This window comes from Castor canadensis, chromosome 3, assembly GCF_047511655.1.
Source record: "Castor canadensis chromosome 3, mCasCan1.hap1v2, whole genome shotgun sequence".
NCBI classification, from domain to species: Eukaryota; Metazoa; Chordata; class Mammalia; order Rodentia; family Castoridae; genus Castor; species Castor canadensis.
In genome coordinates, this window is record NC_133388.1 from 51183354 (window position 1) to 51201480 (window position 18127).

The window sequence follows — 18127 nt, forward strand, 5'->3', positions numbered from 1 at the left end:
GATTTCCTTACCAAAAACTAAAACTATCTTCTCTGGTGCATATGCTTTCAGCATGTTCTTAATGTCCATGCTATCCAACATATTTGATCTATTATTATACATTACAAATACAATTTACCATCAATCTGCTTACCAAACATGTAGCTTTATATCTCTTGATTTCTAACCTAATTGGTATAAGAAATATGTGGAACACTATAGCATCTACCATTTATAGAATTTATAGAATTTGCAGAGCCTACAAATTCTTTACAAATTCTTGGAAGAATTCATCTTCCAAGATGAGAGCCGGTCCTCTTCACACCTATCACTAAGCCCTGCCTGACTTTCAACAGAACTGTCTGCATACTATTCGTGGTACTGAAAATCCTGAAGTATGCCTGAATATAAAGAAGATAAACTAGAGTCACCCGACAGAGAAATATTTAAGAATTTAAATGTACTCCTATTGTAAAACAAACAAACAACAAAACTTAGGACTAGAAGTTATTTTGAATGCATACAGCAATTCTCTGTTTTCTTTAAGTAAAAATATTTTCTACAAACAGAGAACTTGAGCAAGTCAATTTAAAAATATGAGCAAAGGATACTCATATCCTTGTCAATTACTGCTTCACAGCTCCTAATCCATCCTTTCTTGCATGTTCTACACCAGAGCTAAACTCTAAATATTTCTCCCTTGCCAGCCAGCTCAATATCCTTCCAGCAGATGGCCCTGGAAGGATGCTGGGAGAGGAAGGGGTTTCTCCTCCTGGTCCCAGCATGCTTACTTTGTTGGGTCCTGCAGGGTTGCAGAAACTAACTCTGAATTGAAAAGCCAGTTGCAGAAGGGTACAAACAATGTCACTGTATATAAAATTAAAACAAGTAAAAAATGCCAGTGGGACCAGTAATGTAAAAATTGAGAAAGAATAAGCATCAAACTTAGGAGGGTGTACTCTATGTGGATTGAATGAGAAGAGGGGCAGAGGAGATTTCAATGATGATGATGATTAATTTTGTGGTGCTTGTCTACATTTTATCTATGAGACTTTGAATGAGGCTGAGTGTAAAGGTGAGTATAACTCATAGCAGGCAGATTGTAAATGTTGTTAGCAATCCTTTCCACTTTAATTTGGACAATAAGACTTTGAATCAAGCTGTTTTATACTAAACCGTCTAAAGTTTAGCATTTTGATGGATCTAAGCAAAGCAGAGTTTAACACACTTAGGGAAAATTTCTGTTTAGGTACTTAGGTAAGTTAAAAAAAGTTTTATACAACTGGCATAGATATGGGAGAAGAATTTGTGCCAAAAGATGGGAGTATATAACATTAACCAGACACCTGAGCTTTCAATGTTAATTTTAGCTTAGTGGCGATCAATGACTACAAGAAGTTCTATTTATAACACAGGTATTTATAATACAGTGTTGATTAAAACTAAAATAATATATATTAACATAGTTGGAACTTTTAGAATTAGCAGCATGTCACTGAAATGAATCTTCTCTTTGTACTCAACATGTTTTTCATGGTTTTAGCCTGTGGTTTCCAAAATGGGCTGAGTGTAAGAATCACCTGAAGAATTAAGATTTTTCATATTCTTTCCTATACAACTTAATAAATCAGTCTCTGGGGACAGGGTTCAGAAATACATATTTTTAAAGAACTTCTCCAAATTATTTATTATAAAATAAAATGCTCCTAAGTGACCACTGCTTTCCAACTAGCTTAAATGAGTTATTTCCTAATTTGATCATTAATCAAAGCTAAAAATAGTTTGAGCACAATCTCATATGTACACATTTATAAATTATGCATGTGTACTAGCCCTCTAAAATGTTTTATCCATTGTAAGAATTCAAGTATGTCCATTGCAGCACTCCCAAAACAGTGCTTGCACACGCCATTCTAGATAACACTGTCTCGAGTCACTGAGGGCCTCTGTACCTTGAATTCTAGCACTTGTCTTTTTCTGAGCCCCAGACTTATGCATACAATTGCCAACAACACCTCTAACCTGATTGTGCAGCAGGCACATCAAACACAGTATGTCAAAATTAACTTTTAGTTTTCCTTTGCCACCCCAAACTGCACTTGGGTAGGAAATTTATTCTTCTCCTACAATCCAGTCAAGTAAAAAAACACTATCGACAACCTGTCCCACACATCCTCTTACTCACAATGCACTGAGACTGTGCATTCTGCCAGCATCCCATCTTCCTTCAGCCCTCAATAAGCACTCAGAGTGCCACCTACCCGAGTCCTTCCCTGTCTCACCTGGAAGGCTAGCTTTCCACTTATCTTCCTCACTGCTGCCAAAGTGGTACTCTAAAGTGCAAATCTGATCAAGTTACTTTGCCATCTTAGAGCTGCCAATGTTTCATTCTCACAGGATAAAATTTAAGTATCCAGTATGAAAAAGCTCACACCAAGCTAGTAGCCATCTATCTAGTTTTTTCCTTCTAACCTCCTCTACCTTATTTCTGATGCTCCTGCCAAGCAGGACTACAAATGCATGATCCTCCTTGACGACTCCAGTGCCCTAAAGCATGTCTCCTGCCTGGAATGTCTTTCTTTAAAACTCAAGCCAAGCCTGAATTTCTCTGAAGAGCTTCTGATGAGCGAGAGGTGATCACTCCCCTCTTTTATCTAGTAGACACTAGATGAATATTTATTGAATTAATTTTATAAAAAGTACTGAAGCAAAACAGTTCACAGTATAAAAGACAAGTCCTGTATTTAGTAAGATGGCAAACAAATGTCAGATTGTCAAAATAGTTACTCTTCTGAGGATTAACCATAAATGAAACATGATTGATTATCTCAATTTAAATTCTAAATCTGATAGAAATCAGAAGAAAAACTAAAAAAAAGGTTTTTTGGTGATACTAAGGCTTGAACTCAGGAGATTCATACTTGCTAGGCAAACAATTTTTGCTCTAGGGTTTTTTGTTTTGTTTTGTTTTGTTTTTTTAAGATATAATCTTGTGCTTCTCATGCTTTTGCCTGAGCTGGCCTCAGACCATACTCTTCCTACCTCCATCTCCTAAACAGCTGGGATTACAGGCATGTGTGTGCTACTATGCCTAGTTTGTTTTTGAGATAGGGTTCTCACTAACTTTTTTGCCTGAGCCAGCTTCAAACCATGATCCTCCTATCCCTGCCTCCCATTTAGCTAGGATTACAAGAGTGAGTTACCATAACCAGCCCCCAAAATCTTTTTTTAAACAGGAGGGGAGTAAAAAGAGAAGATTGCATAGTCAAAATTCAGAATGCTAATGAATACAGGTGTAAAAACTTGAACACATGCAAAAAAGAAGCAGTGGAAAACATTTAAGATATTTGTAAGACTAAAGTTGTAAGAAATTTGATGACTATATTTAGAAAAATCACCAAACAGGTGGAACAAATACAGGCCAGCAAGGAAATTTTATATAGGTTTACAAAATAATCCTGGATGTTAGGAACTGCTGGCAACCTAACCCCCAGATCTGTTCAGATGATGTAAACTATGAGGTCACAGATGTATTAGAGCAATAAAAAGAAATGGCTAAGGACTCAGATGGCCTGGTTATAATTTCAATTCCATCTCTTAACCTCTGAGTCTCAGTTTACCATTTGTAACATAAGAATATTGTTTCACAGCATAGTAACAATGGGTATTAATATAATAACATATGTGAAAATGCTTTGCAAAGTATAAAATTCCATTCCAAATTACAGCATTATTCTGATTCTTATCTTTTGAAGTTCTAGAACCACATGTAGTAGCACTAGTTAAGCCTGGCTATATCAAGCCTGATTATATCAAGACTAGCCTTCTGGAATTTTCAACCATTTGGTATAACCACACTCCATTTTTTCCCACCACCTCTTCCAAAATTCTTCATGCCAGGAAAACTGGAGAAGAAAGCTCAGAGAACCAAAAATTAATCATATGAGAAGACCTGAAAATGATATCATTGTAGACACACTGACTGGCAGATCAATCCAATACTCTGATTTAGTTCCTGGTGATACTGGTAAAAGGTAGACCTTTTGATGTGAAAACAGATCTTTAAGAGTCTGGTTTTACCTTGAGTTGTATGAAACAAGACAGAAAAAAGAAAGGTGGAGACTAGGAAGCTGTTTTAGTCTACCCAGGACTAAATAACAAAATATCATAAACTGGGTGGGTTATAAACAGAAATTTATTTCACACTCTTCTGGAGACTGGGTAAGTTGGAAAGCAAGATACTGGCAGGTTCAATGTCTGGTGAGGCCCATTTTCTGGTTCACTGATAGCACTTTCTTGCTGCATCTTCACACCGCAGAAGAGACAAATAAGCTTTATAAGGGCACTTTCAGGAGGACTGTGCTCTCGTGATCTAATCACTTCCCAAAGGGGTCCCCCTAATACTATCATCTTGGGGGTTAGGATTTCAACATATGAACTTTGGGTGTGATATAAACATCCAGTCTATTACAGAAGCATAAGAAATCAAATGCAGCAAGTGATTCAGTTTGAACACAGGTATCATGCCAGTGAAAAAACAGCCAGCAGCAAATAATTTTGATATAAAAATCTAGCCATCACTTCTCCCCTGCAGGCCATAAAAACAGCTGGAGAAGGCATCTCAATTCTACTGTGTGTGGCAAACAGTGCTTTATCTGTAACAGCTGACTAAAGGTGCTACTAAGTCCACTCTGACTTTCCTGGGCAGGAAGGCAGGAAGTATGTGAGAGTACTGGACTCTGCCTAACAGAGAAATAAAGATCAAAAATGAGAAATGAGTTTGCTAAACTGGAAGGAGAGACTCCAGCTTCCTGCAATGATGGAGTGACACATACTAGATTTACTATACCACCTCAAACACTAGAAAACCAGACAAAATACATAGAAAACTTTGAGAAACTGCACAATAGGCAGAAAAGGACAGTGATCAATGGAAAGAGTTTCCAGGTTATGGTGTAGGGAGAGATAACACAAATAAAACCAAGCAATTTTGCTGAATTGTAAATCAACTTTGGTCAAGACGGTTAGAATTTGTGGGGCAAAATTTGCTAAGAAGGAATAAGTGGGGCACAAGCCAGGGAAAAGAAGTAAGTGTGACAATCTCCAGAGCTCCTTAGGGCTGGGAATAGTTTATGTTCCAATCAGCCAGAATATAAAGACTGAATGAGGCACAATGAGGAACACAATGAGGCACAATGAGGAACATCTTAAGAAAGGTATTGTCCAGCAGTGAGGATAAATTTCCCCCACACTAAAAGCTGCTCTAACCCTAACAAAGGCTAAAAGAAAGCCTTGATAGGATCAAACTAATTTGAAGTAACTTCACATCTATTAGAACAAAGCTCAACAACAGTAAAGGATCCAACAAATCCAAATATACCCACACCCAGGAGAAAAGTCAGTCAAAAGAAACAGACCTCAAAACAAAAAAGATAAAATTAGCAAGAATGGTTAAAACAACCATTACATTTCCTAGATCTAAGAAAGTCAAGGAAAAAATGAGCATGATGAGGAAGGAAAATGGAAGATACAAAAAAAAAAAAAATCTAAACTGAACTTCTAAACATGGAAAATATAACACCAGAAGTGAAAAATATCCCAAATGAGGTCAACAGTAGATCAGACAGTGCAGAAGGTCAGTGACATTATTCAAGTCTGTAGTGTGGCATAGAACATAGTCATTTAAGAACACAACAGTAGAAGCAAACAGTAGAACTAGCTATGAAGAAAATCACAGAGCTGTGTGGCAAATCAAAACACAGAGCTGTGGTATGACATCAAGCAGATGAACTTGTATGTGGTAGGATTCAGAGAAGTCAAACATTTTACAAATTTGATGAAAGCTATAAATTCACAGTTCCTAGAATCTCAACATGTAGATGAAATATTAAGAAAACCACACCAAGGTGTAGCATAACCAAATTGCTAAGTTGTTAGTAAGGGATCGGGGAACTACCAGGAAAATGAAAGATGACTTCTAGAAGAACAAAGATAAAAATACCTGCAAACTTCTCATCAGAAACTATAAAAACCAATGGAGTGTCACATTTAAAGTTTTGAAGGAAACAAAAATGTCAACTGAGAATATTATCTTTCAAAACTGAAAGAGAAACAAGTTTTTTAAATTGACTGCTTAAAGCAAAAATAAAAAGTATGCTGGGTTTATAATATAAATAGTAATAAAATGTATGACAACATGAGCAAAAAAGGCTGAAAGGGGTAAGTAAGAAGTATACTAATAAAATTCTTTTACCCTACATGAAAGACAGAATAATTTTTAAAGTTGATTATGACAAGTTAAAGATATATATACTGAAAATCCTGGAGCAACCACAAAATAAAAAAGGTATAAATGAATTTCAGATTTTGCTTAGGATGTAGAAAGGTGAAAGAAAATTATTCCTACTTTTAAACAAAAAAAAACCCATTTAATTTGTAAAACTACATTTCTTCTTGAACCCTGCATAAAGCTGAAGTTACCTGGCACTTAGCTAATAAAACATCTAGGTAAAAAAAAAGAAACAAAATGTAAGCATTTGCTTACTGGTGGGGGTTAAAAGAGATTTTAACTAAAATAAAATCTTTTGAAAAATTGCTCAAGGTCATGTATGGGCTACAGTGAGAGTATAGAACTCCTAGGGCTTTAGACATCAAGGGAAATGGCAACCCCTGTAGGTTCTTCTGCACAGATCTTATCAGAAGCTCCTAGGAAAGCTAGGGGAATGACAAACCTGAATACTTATCCCTTCTTGGTTCAGGCTTGGGGGAGGGAACAATGGCAGGAGAGGTCTGAAGCCTTGCCTGCATCCTTTCTCCTGATTTTGTGTAAGGAATGACAGAGGACATGAAGATATCAAGTTGTGGGTTGAAGGCTAGTTCTCCTAGAACCTTTTGAAATGCAACTTTAGACTGGGAGAACTGGGAAGATCAGGCAACTTCCACATGCACACTCACAGTAGGGCAAGTTATGAACAAAGCTACCAAAGTGAGGCCCCTACACCCCCTGCAATTAGAATTTCTTGGGATAGCTATTAAAGAGGAAGATTCTGAGGTCACAGCTCAGATCTCTTGAATCAAACCTTCAGGAATGAGGTCTGAGAATCTGCATTTTTAACAATCTTCTCAACTGTTAGGCTCAATCAACTACTGTTCTAATATAAGATGCTATTCCACAGACAAAGGAATCCAACAGGGGCAATTTAGAGGGTGGAGAGTCTTCCATCATCCTCTCATCTGGAAGGGTCTTCATTTTATTCACCCTTGGGGTTTATAAAAGGATTAAGGTGCCTAAATCTTGACACTGCATTGTGATTGCGAGAACACTGGTGATTAAGTAGGCTTAAGATGGGCATGTGGAAATATATATACACACAGTATATGTATATAGTATGTTTGTGTACATGTGTATGTATGGTCATCAGGTTTAGGTCGAAGTGATTTTGGTAGAGTCACAGCTTTCCACCCCTCTTTTTCACAAATAAGACAGCCCTATCACATTATTCTTAATATCCAGAGGCTTCTGGATCAAGAAACTTATACTACTTTGGCTTTGATATAATAGCTAACACTTAATCAGGCACTATGCTAGGCACCTATATATATGCATTTCAACTGAATCTTTATAGTAATAATCATTATCTTGATGATAACCCTGTGAAGCAGGAATAATCCCCATTTACAAAAGAGAAACTAGGACACAGAGAGTTTATAACTTGCTCAAAGTCATGTAGCTACAGAAAATGGAAAATTCTAATTAAAGCAATTTGACAATAAAGATCTATTCTCTGAGCCCTACAGCTTTTATTGCCAATACCGGGGAAGGGATGACTGCCTAAATTCCTGGACTAAGGGCAAATTCAAGATTTCACGGTATGTCTTCCACTAGTTGCCAGAACCTAGTTGCTATATCCACTGCTGGTTCAGCTGCAGGTCAATTAAGAATTCTTCCAAGTTGCAGGTTGGGGTCTCCCTTCACTGTAAGAGGAATTGTTTGGAGCCATTTTTTCCTCTGCCTCAACTGAAAACTGAGCAGTATTTTAGAAAACTGTGAAGTTCTTAATTGTATCAAATTGTTCTGGTAGGTGGTATGGAAATGATCTAAATAAGCTTTGGGGTAGAGCTGGTACTGCCCACATTTGGTGACAACATCTATACACCAAAAAAACAAAACAAAACAAAAAAACCCCAAAAAAGTTCAATATTTTAGAATGCTTTTATGGGAAATAACTCCTCTGCCCCATAAGCAGTAGATCTGTTAGAGAATGACTGGTACACTTCTCTGATGTCCATGTCAGAAAGACTCAAGACAGCACAGGGCCTGAGACCAGGCAAAAAGCACAGCTTTTCATAAGGCCAGGGAACAGTTACTGTTGCTCTATAGCTCTGCCTACTTGAGAGGTGATTATTAAGATACTAGGCCAAGAAAATGCCTTATCAGGAAAGAGACAACAAATCGAAACAAGAAAGCCAAGAATGTCAAGCAGGCTATAAATTTGGAAGGATAAAAGCAGCAGGACAATGGAGAAGTAACAATAGCTAACAGCTGTATAAGACTTACTATTTATCAAGGGATACTGCACGATCTCTAAATACTTTTACTCGTTTATTAAAATAATTCTAAGAGGTTGATATTACTGTCCACATTTTATAGTAGAAGAAACTAAAATACAGAGAATTTAAGTTGCCAAAGGTCACACAGATAATATATGGCAGAGCTGGCACTTGAGCCTAGTCTGTTCCAGTAGCCCTTCATATCCTTAACTACCATTCAATGCTGTCTCTCTAAAAAAAGCTTGTTAGAATTGAAATGGAGGTGGCAAAATGAAACTGGTGAGCTGTAGTAGGGCGAAAGGCAATTTGAAAACAAATGTAGTAAACCAAGTCCACCCTGCATTTGTGGCCTATCATATTCTTTGATAGGGTGTAGGTCTTTCCATAAGATAGAATACTGCCATGCAATCAGAATTCCAAACAAGTCAATCCTGCTATTCCAGGACTGGGACATTCACCATACACAAGGTAGAGGTATACACTTCTCACCAGAAAAAGTACAACTGATAATGTAGTTTACACAAATTAATATACAGGCTAAAAGAGTAAGCTCCAACCATATCCAAAAAGATATTCTAAAATATAAGGTCTCAGGCAAAGGATGTAATTCAGCAGTAGGGTGCTTGCCCAGCATGCACGAAGCCCTGGGTTCAATCACTAGTACTACCAAAACCCAACAACAACAAATAAAATATAAACTCTCAGTTTTTCCTAGTGAGAGGCAAACAAGGGTAACTTGTGGTAATCTTAAATAAGAAATACTGGCTGTTTAATGAGAATGTTGAGCAAAGCCAAGCGTCTTTTATACGCCTCACAGACACGTATACCTTCTCATTTGGTGCAAGGTATATAGTAAGGTTAACTTTAGCAGTGGACAATCACAATGGAAAAGTAAGTGTCACTGAAAGTGCTTGAGCAGCCATACTATCCTGTCTTCAGTCTGAATGGTGCTCAACACTGGTTTACTTTGAAGTAGACTCTCTCTCTCTGATGATTATCTTTTGAGTCAAGCAAAGACTTTGTCTTCCAAAACATAAACAAACTTGGAGGAAGGTTAAAATACATACCAGATATTAAAATGCAGGATTTACTGAAGGACTGGGTGGGTGAATGAAGAATAATGGATTCCATCAATAAAACACAAACTGAAAGTTGTAAAATACAAGGGTGGGGCTGCACTGAACTAGACTAAGGCTCAGAAGTAATTTGGACTCTGCTTTGTGCATCATCTGAAGTTGCTGAGCAGCACACCCCACGGCATATGTTTGAGAAATCTTAGATTGTAGCGTAGTTCACCCAGTTCTTTGTCCTACATCACGTGTCTCAAGAGCTGCTGTGTCAGTTTTCACAATAATGGTCCACTGAGAAGCAGCCAAAGGGAGGATCAGTAACGGACTTCTATTCACAGAGCAAAACTTATATTCTTGCACGTAAAAGCTTAGCTTAGAAATGCCACCTGCCATTCAAGTGGTTTTTATATTTCTTGAAGAAATATATCAGATATCTGGGGTCTTGGGATACAGAACTACCAATAACAATGTAATTTCCAAAGGCTGCACTGGCCAATAGCAGTCATTTAACAGAATTTATTTGAATGTGTAAGAACTTTGGCTGCTCACATTTATAGAATATGGCAGAAGTTGTCTGAGAACCACCCTCCCCCATCCCAGGTCAAGTCTGCTTTACAGTGCAATTTTCAGTGGACTACTGAAACTGCCCAAGATATGAATTGCTACTGAGGTATATATAAAGCAGGACTTGGCACTACCTGACCAAGGCCCATTCGAACCTTTTCTTTCCCAATGTAATGTGTCATTAGTTTAAAAACTGATCTGATATCATTTATTGATTCACCTTATTTGTATATGGTTTGAATGTAATAATGCATGTTGTACAAGTGCTTTATATGAATGTTTAGCGTGGGTTTTCTCTCCTCTGTCAAATTCCTCTTTTTTCCTTATGTACTGTCTTGCTAGAAGAGACACTTTTTGTACTGTTCCCTCTTCTAAACTTTATTTCCTTGGCCTTTTACTTCCACATCAATTCCTATGGTTTGTATTTTGTTCAAATCTTTGATGACTGGAACCCTACAACTGATCCTTTTTGTAGAGAGAACAAGAAAAAGGTGGATATGATGAGTCGAAGAACCAATTCTTCGAGGCTAATGGATACTAAGGGGAGGAAAGTGGAAAGTCAGGGAGGCGAGAGGGAAATGGGGAATGTATTCAGAGGAAACCTATGATAAAGATCAAGAGGTTAGTAGTTTCAGACTCTCTGGTAATTGGGGAATCTGACCTAAGACCTTTATCTTTTCATGCATACAATGGAATTTAAACTGTACACATTATAAAGAAAAATTTACAATAGTGATAAAAGGTATAGATTCTGACAACTGGTTTCTATGACAATACATAAATGAGTGGATTAGTGGGATGAAATGCATAAGATACTTTTTCATATCCCATCAGTTAGGAAATAGTGAAATTTAAGGTGGTAAGAAGTAGGAATTGACAGTGCCAGAGAACTATAGACACACAGAAGAATTGATATGAACATAAAGACATAATTCTATTTTATGTACTGCTTTCCAGTTTGACCAGACTGCCAACAAGAATCACTATACATTCATTAATGTTTCTCCTAAAGTCTTGTTGCATTGAACTACATGCTTTCCAGTCTGCACTAGTAGGGGACAAAGCAGTGAAAAGGAGTAAAAGTTTCCAACAGCTTTTCAGGATCAAGCACATGAACACGTGGTCTCTACTCCCTACAGGTCTGCTTTTTTTGAAGCAGAAGAAGATAAAGAAAGACTACCTTCTACCCTCTTGAATTCCATTACTCTCCTGGGATGCCCTGTGCTACATAAAGGATTCTTATTCACTCTTGAGTGAATGACATGGTTACATCTATGCCAAGCTAATAAACATAATATATTTTGGGGAAAAGCTGTAATTTTTCTATCCCATTTTGTGAAGAATATAATTTTTCCTTCATCTCAATATATCATGAAAACAACTGATTTAATTTCCAAAGTATCTAAAATTGAAAATAGTTTAAAATTATAACAAAGCAAGCCTTGTTTTTCTGTACACCAGAAAAGGGAAGAGGAGAAACCTGTGGTTTATAGTTGACTGCTTCTGGAAACTACATATTCATATAGAAGTTGATCAACTAAATAATTTTATTAGTTTGGCCAATGAGTGGAAATTACACACTCTTTAGTGCACACTGCACACACCAATGTTATCAGAATTGCTTGCTTTAAGACTATTCTAAGCTCATGAAATATACCTATAATACTCCATATGTTGTTCCATCAGCTATTACTCAATGTTTTGAGAGACAGACAGACAGACAGACAGTCAGACAAGGGAAGGGAAAGGAAGGGAAGGGAGGAGAGGAAGAGAAGAGGAGAGGAGAAGAGGAAGGGAGGGTAGACAGACACAGGGTTTCACTATGTTGCCCAAGTTGGCCTGGGACTCACTATCTCACTATGCAGTCTATGCTAGCCTAGAACACACAATCCAACTGCCTCAGCTTCCAGAGTGCTGGGATTACAGGTGTGTGCCACCATGCCTGACTTGCCAATAGTATTTAAAAATGTTCTTTCACCTCTGATTGAGGAATAAGCCAGTAACAACCAACTTAAGAGTACTGAACAATTTTGCACTCACTGGTTAATCTTTTGAAGCTTTATGTGGGTTTCTACAAATGAGAGGCATAGTTTGGGGGATCCACGTAGATATAGTCAACAATTACCTAGTACTATGTGCCAACCACTATTCTAAGCATGTTACATATAATAATCCTCAAAACCTTAAGTAGTTTAAGAGGTACACTGCGCATAGGGAGTTAACTCTGCCATTACTCAGCAATGATCACTTTTTATCTAAAATGTCCACATGCAGCCAGAATATCTAAACATAGATAAAACAAAAAAATAAATTTCCTCCAACTTATTTTTTCCTGAAAAATAAAAGGAATATGACAAATTTTGTTCCTCTTCTAACTGATGTATGCCTAACTGGTTCAAATTTTATCTGTGAGTAAAGTTCAGAAGGAAGAATAAATTAATACCTTTCTTTTAGATGGGGCATAGCTATAATTGTTCACCTTGACACTCAGAAGCTAATTTTTGGCTAATTAGGTAAAAAAAAAAAATCTAAATGGCCAATGAACTTGTACTACCATTCTACATGGACTTTTTTTTTTTTAAAGTCTTTTATTTTCACTACTTAAAAAGCTTCTAAAAAGTTTTTAAAAAAAGAAAAGTAAGATTGGGGAAGAAGGTCAAAAGTTGTAAAGTATCGTGAGTTCCTTCATTTGAAGAAAAGATGAAGAGACCATACTGGGATTGAACTCTTCTAAGAAATGTGAAAACTTATGTAATACACAAAGACTTACAGAATCAATTAGAACAAAGTTATACAGGATTTTGTGAGAAATGGCAAATTACAGGACACCACAGAAAACACAATCATGTTTTAATTGTAGCTTATACAATGCCTTTGAACATTCACAGGATTTTATCTTGTAGAGAACTATTTAGAAAATGCAAAAATGAAGACAAAATATGTATTGCTTTAAGAGAGAGGCTTAGAGAAGCCTAAGTTCACATTACCTTCAGGTTAACTTTGAAGGCCCTCACCATTACTCTGATTTATGACACTAGCATTCTGATGATACTGTTTTCTACTTCCCAATCCCATCTTTGCATAGCATCAATCACACTTAAGTAATAAAGAACCTTCAACTCTTTGCCTCGTTGTGATTCACAGGAAAAAGTCCAACTTTCTAGCAATGCACAACCATGCTGTGCAGTATTCTCCCAAATGTGCCACTCAGGTGTGTATGCTCCCTTGGCAATCTCCCTGCTGTCCTTGACCAGACAAAAGCCCTTCATCCACCTCCATTCTCTGTCATGGTCAAATCTCAAACCCATCTTGTGTGTTTTGGCCCTGCAGGTGCAGTCCAGGTGTAGCCCTGACATTTCCTCAAAACGCCACGCAGTTTCATCTCTCTGTGTCCTTGCAAATGCTGCTGGAATGCTTTTGAAACCTTCTTAAATGCTGCTGGAATGCTTTTGAAACCTTCTATCTCCCTGCTTCCTGTTGGTTAAATTCTTCCTTCAGGACTCAATCTTACATCCTTTGTACACTTTCCTGACATCCCTTGGATGAGTCAAAAGCTTTTTGGGTACCACCTTGTGTTCCCCAACCGAACAAGTGAACTGTCTTTTTTTTTTTTCAATCATTTTCCAGCAGAGTGACTATGGACAAGTTCATTAATTTCACTGAGTCCATTTTTTCATATGTTGCAATTAGCATTAATTTCTTATCCAGTAAGTCCTTGTGCTCTATTTTCAGGAAAAACGTCTACAGTGATGTTTAGGACACTTAAAGAAAGCACTTAGTGGGAAGCCCCTGAAAGATGAGGATTTTTCCTCTCCCCACCTTTCCTAATGCCTTCACGGAAGTTCTGTATGAGTACATACAATTATTCAGTACATATGAAAGAAGTAAATGACTGAATACAAGCAAGCATAATCTGCCCTTAGTGAGCTCATAATTAAAAAGTGAGTGACATAACAGATTCCACATGAATGTGATCTTAAAAAAAGGTAACAAGTGCTTATAGTGTCATCTTCAAGTGCAGTAAGAGATTTCCTGCTGTTTATTTTATTTGATGACTTGGCACATGTCGTAATTTATGTCTTAGAAATCTGCACTTAACATATGAATGTTTTAACATTATCAGAATCAGTGGAGCAATTTAATAGTTACCGAATACCTACTGCACTAGGCTTATTGAGAGTACAATGATAAAGATGACTCTGACCATAAAAGCCCATAAACATATTGAAAGGAAGCTAAGCCATTAATACTTATCATTAATACAAAGCAGAATGTCGTAGGATGTATGGAAGACCTAAAGGTAGTGCCCATTATCAAAGACATTTGAGTTAGGGCAGGAGGCCCATAAAGCTAATAATAATGGTATGTTGTAATTTACTGGTGGCCAACAGTGTCTGTTGGTATTGATAGCTACTAAATATTACATACATAGTATCTGCTGCATGCAACTGGGAATATTTCTACCACCTTTCTCCTTATTCTATTTATACACCTGACTGTGCTGGTGTCTAAGAAACACTGTTGGCAGTCGTATCACACGCATGTACCAAGCACTGTTCTAAGAACTTTAGGTATATTTTCTCATTTACAATACTGCCATTTGACAGATGAGTTAATTGAGGCAGAGGGCTTGTTATCTTTTAAGGCTACGAGGCAAGAATAAAAACATGTACATGAGGACCTAAGAGAAACATTACACCAAATGAGAGCGGACCCGCTGGCCAGAACGGTCACCCCAAGTGTTTTCCACTCTCCTGAACGCACCCAGCGGTGACGACCTACAGCCTGGCCTTTCTGCCAGGGATTCATTTTTTCCTGAATGAGTCCAAATCTGAACTGTTGATTCTCATGCAGACACTGTCAAGCCTTCCCGGGCCGCAGGGCAAGCTGCTATTTCCATCACGGGCGGTACAGGGTGAATGAGACAAAGCTCTGGAAGGATCACAGAACCTTTCGGATTGGGGATCCATCGGCTCCTGTACCTCCTCCGAAGGAGATGGCAGCAGACTCGGCTCCCTCGGGAGGCGCCTTCCCTGGCAGAACCCTCTCCTCCTGACCCCAGGCAGCCAGGGGCTCGGCCATCTGCTCCTTCACCCTTCACCCCCGGGCGCTCCCCCGCACCACCTCCATCCCGACGCGGCCGAGCGCCAGGCCTCACGCGCCTCCCACGCGCGGCGGGTCCCGCAGGGACAGCTCGCCCCGCCCCGCCCCGCCCCCGGCCGGCCACTTACGGTTCCAGTACACCGGGTAGCACTCTCCCCGGGTCACATCCACCTCGTAGAGGCCACCCCGCACGCACACCGGCTCGATGTTCACCAGCTCCTCCATCTCGGGCTCGTGCCCCGCGGCGCGCGGGCAGAAGCCGCAGGCGCGGTCCTCGTCCTCCTCCTCTCCGAAGCTGGAGGCCCGGCCGCACGCGGGGTCGCCATCCCGGGCCTCGGCCTGGGGCCGGGCGCCCGTGGCCTGCAGCCAGGTCCGGAAGGCAAGCTCGATGCGGAGAGAGTCGTAGCCGATGAAGGGCTTCCAGGTCTTCTTGTCCTCCTTATAGAACCAGCGCACCTCCTCCGGGCCCAGCTCCGTCACCACCTCGTAGCGATGCCGGGCGGCCGGGCCGCCAGGCCGGGGGCGCTTCCTCTCCCCGGGGCCCACTCCCGCAGCCCCGCCGCCCCCCGAGTTGGTCGCGGCGAGTGCGGGCTGCGGCGGAGGGTGCAGCGACGAGGAGCTGCCGGCAACGCCGCTCTCGCCCTCGCTGTAGTAGCGCAGCGAGGAGCCGGACTCGGCCGAGCTGAAGTCATAGGTCTCGTCACTGAAGCAGGGGTCCAGGGACAGGGGGTTCAGCTCCTCGGCGCCCTGCGCCAAGTGCAGCCCCGGCTCCCCGCGCAGCAGGGCCAGGGACACGCTGCCATCGCCCGGGTCGCCGCTCGGCAGGTGCTCGAAACAGCAGACGCCGCCACTACCACCGCCGAACGCCGGAGCTGTGTCCGAGCTCAGCTCCCAGGCGCCGCCGCCCCGGCCGTTATGCTCCGGGCTCCGCGGGGAGCCGCGGCCAGGGTAATTCATGATGCCGAGACGCCGCCGCCGGCTGGCCGGCTGCGCGCCGAGCCGTGGTCCGCAGCGCTTCCGCCACACATTCAACGCCGCCGCCCTCTCCGCCGGGAGTTTTTAATCTTTCAAATCCTCAACAGGGCTGCGGCGGCAGCGGCGGCAGCTCCGCCCCCTGAGGCCCTCGGCCGCCGCAGCCGGGTTCTGGGCCCCGCCCCTTTGTCACGCACCCGACGTGGGCGGGGCTTGGGCGTTGGCCCCGCCTCCCGGCGCGCGCGCACCGCCCCGGAAGCTTCGTCCCCGCCGGCGCCTAGCGCGGGTGGACCCTGTCCCTTGTCCGCGAGCGAGTGCGGGGTCGGCTCAGGTCAGCTGCCAACCCGGACTTCCTCAGCACCCTGTCGCAATGTCTCAAGTGTCGGCTGCAGCTGCCTCGCCCCCGTCCCGCTCTTCTGGGCTTCCCAGCCCATTCGGGGTGAAGCTTTTCCCCACTGACCCCTGCAATTTGGGTCATGAGCCCAGAGGTTTCAGGTGCACGTCCACAGGGCTCCTGGAAGGTGCTTGCTCACGTTCATGACTTTGGGCCCGCGTGCTGTCTCACTTGGACCTGCTCAGTCACCTGCTTTGGCCCCTACTGCCTCGTAGGCCCACACGAAGGCACTCCACCCCAAGCCTACCTAGGCTCACCGTGGCATCACCACTTCCACTCAAACTGGACTCTCAACCTACCTTCCTGTGTCACCTCATATTATTGTTTATCTTTTCTGTGTTTCTACCCTAGTCCTGTTTCTCTTAGTTTCCCTTGATGGAAACGAAGTCTATAAATCTCGGCCTTTCCCACACAGTGTTCCGTGATTATAATGATGGCAAGTTCAGCCAGGTAGATTGAAAGGAAACAAGTAGGTTCTAGATTCAGCTCTGCTAACTAACTCCAGGCAAGTCTTTTAATCTCCTTGGTCTGTTTGGTTTCCTCGTCTATAAAATTAAGAAATTATTGGACCAGATGAACTCTAAAGTTCCCTCCAGCAGTGGATCCTATGACCGTTAAGGTTTCTTCCAGGTTTTAATGCGTTTCTGATTCTGTAACTCACTTTCTGGGATGGGGTGAATGCTGAGGTGCTCTTTTGTAGTTCTTTCATATTAAAAAGTTTTATTTTGTAAAACCATCACCCTAAGTGGAAAAGTCAGAGAAAACAATTTCTCCAATCTCAGTGTTCTTAATTTAAGAATAGACAGTCTTCAGTTTTACTTAGTGGAATCAGGTCAGTAGGGCAATTTTTCTTGCTCCTGGGACCTAACCTGTCAGAGATTACTTGAAGTCATTATTTAAAATAAGACCATCTCTAGAGTAAAGAGTGCTTTTGTAAGAATTTGAAAAAAAGCATTGCTTCCTGTGGGCAGATGTTGTGCTTGGCTTGGTTAGTGGAACGGGACTGGATTTTTTTGTCCCAGTTTGTGCCTTTGGCTGGGTAAACTTGTGCAGCGAACAACTTGCCCAATTGTGTGCATTGCGGTTCTGATTCAAGGCATCTAAGATCAGAACCCTTTACATCCATAATGCTCTGTGAGCATTTTTCTCTCCCAATGTTTTTGCTGACAACATGAGGAGTACAAAATTGGGTGTGGACTTTGAACTATTCTCTACTTATGAAAGCATTAACTCCACAGTGTTTTGATGGCTGCCTACCTATGTGCCAGATACCTTTATGCTACCTTCTGATACAAAAGAGAATGACAGAGGCTGACTTTCTTGTTCAGGAACCTCCAGCTTAGTGGGGGATCCAGATAAGTAAACAAATACATTATAGTACAGTAGGATTGAAATAAAGGGGCATCACAACATTTAAAATATCTGTTTCTTAATAGAATGTATTCCAACTATGTAGCTAGCTATAGTTAAAATTTTAGCCAAATTTTAACTCTTT

General features: G+C 40.8%; 1 protein-coding gene across 8 annotated transcripts in view; it reads right to left on the reverse strand.

Annotated features, from left to right (window-relative positions):
- Positions 1-16397, reverse strand: part of Ddhd1 (DDHD domain containing 1) — a 74346-nt gene extending 57949 nt beyond the window's left edge. For 2 of the 8 annotated variants that reach the window (XM_020172177.2, XM_074067957.1), the window contains exon 1: positions 15395-16397. In XM_020172177.2, the coding sequence (XP_020027766.1) occupies positions 15395-16223 (829 nt within the window). In that variant the 5' untranslated portion in view covers positions 16224-16397. The remainder of the gene's footprint in view (positions 1-15394) is intronic. The other 6 variants (XM_020172178.2, XM_074067958.1, XM_020172174.2 and 3 more) reach the window with 3 other exon arrangements.
- Between the last annotated feature and the right edge of the window lie 1730 nt (positions 16398-18127).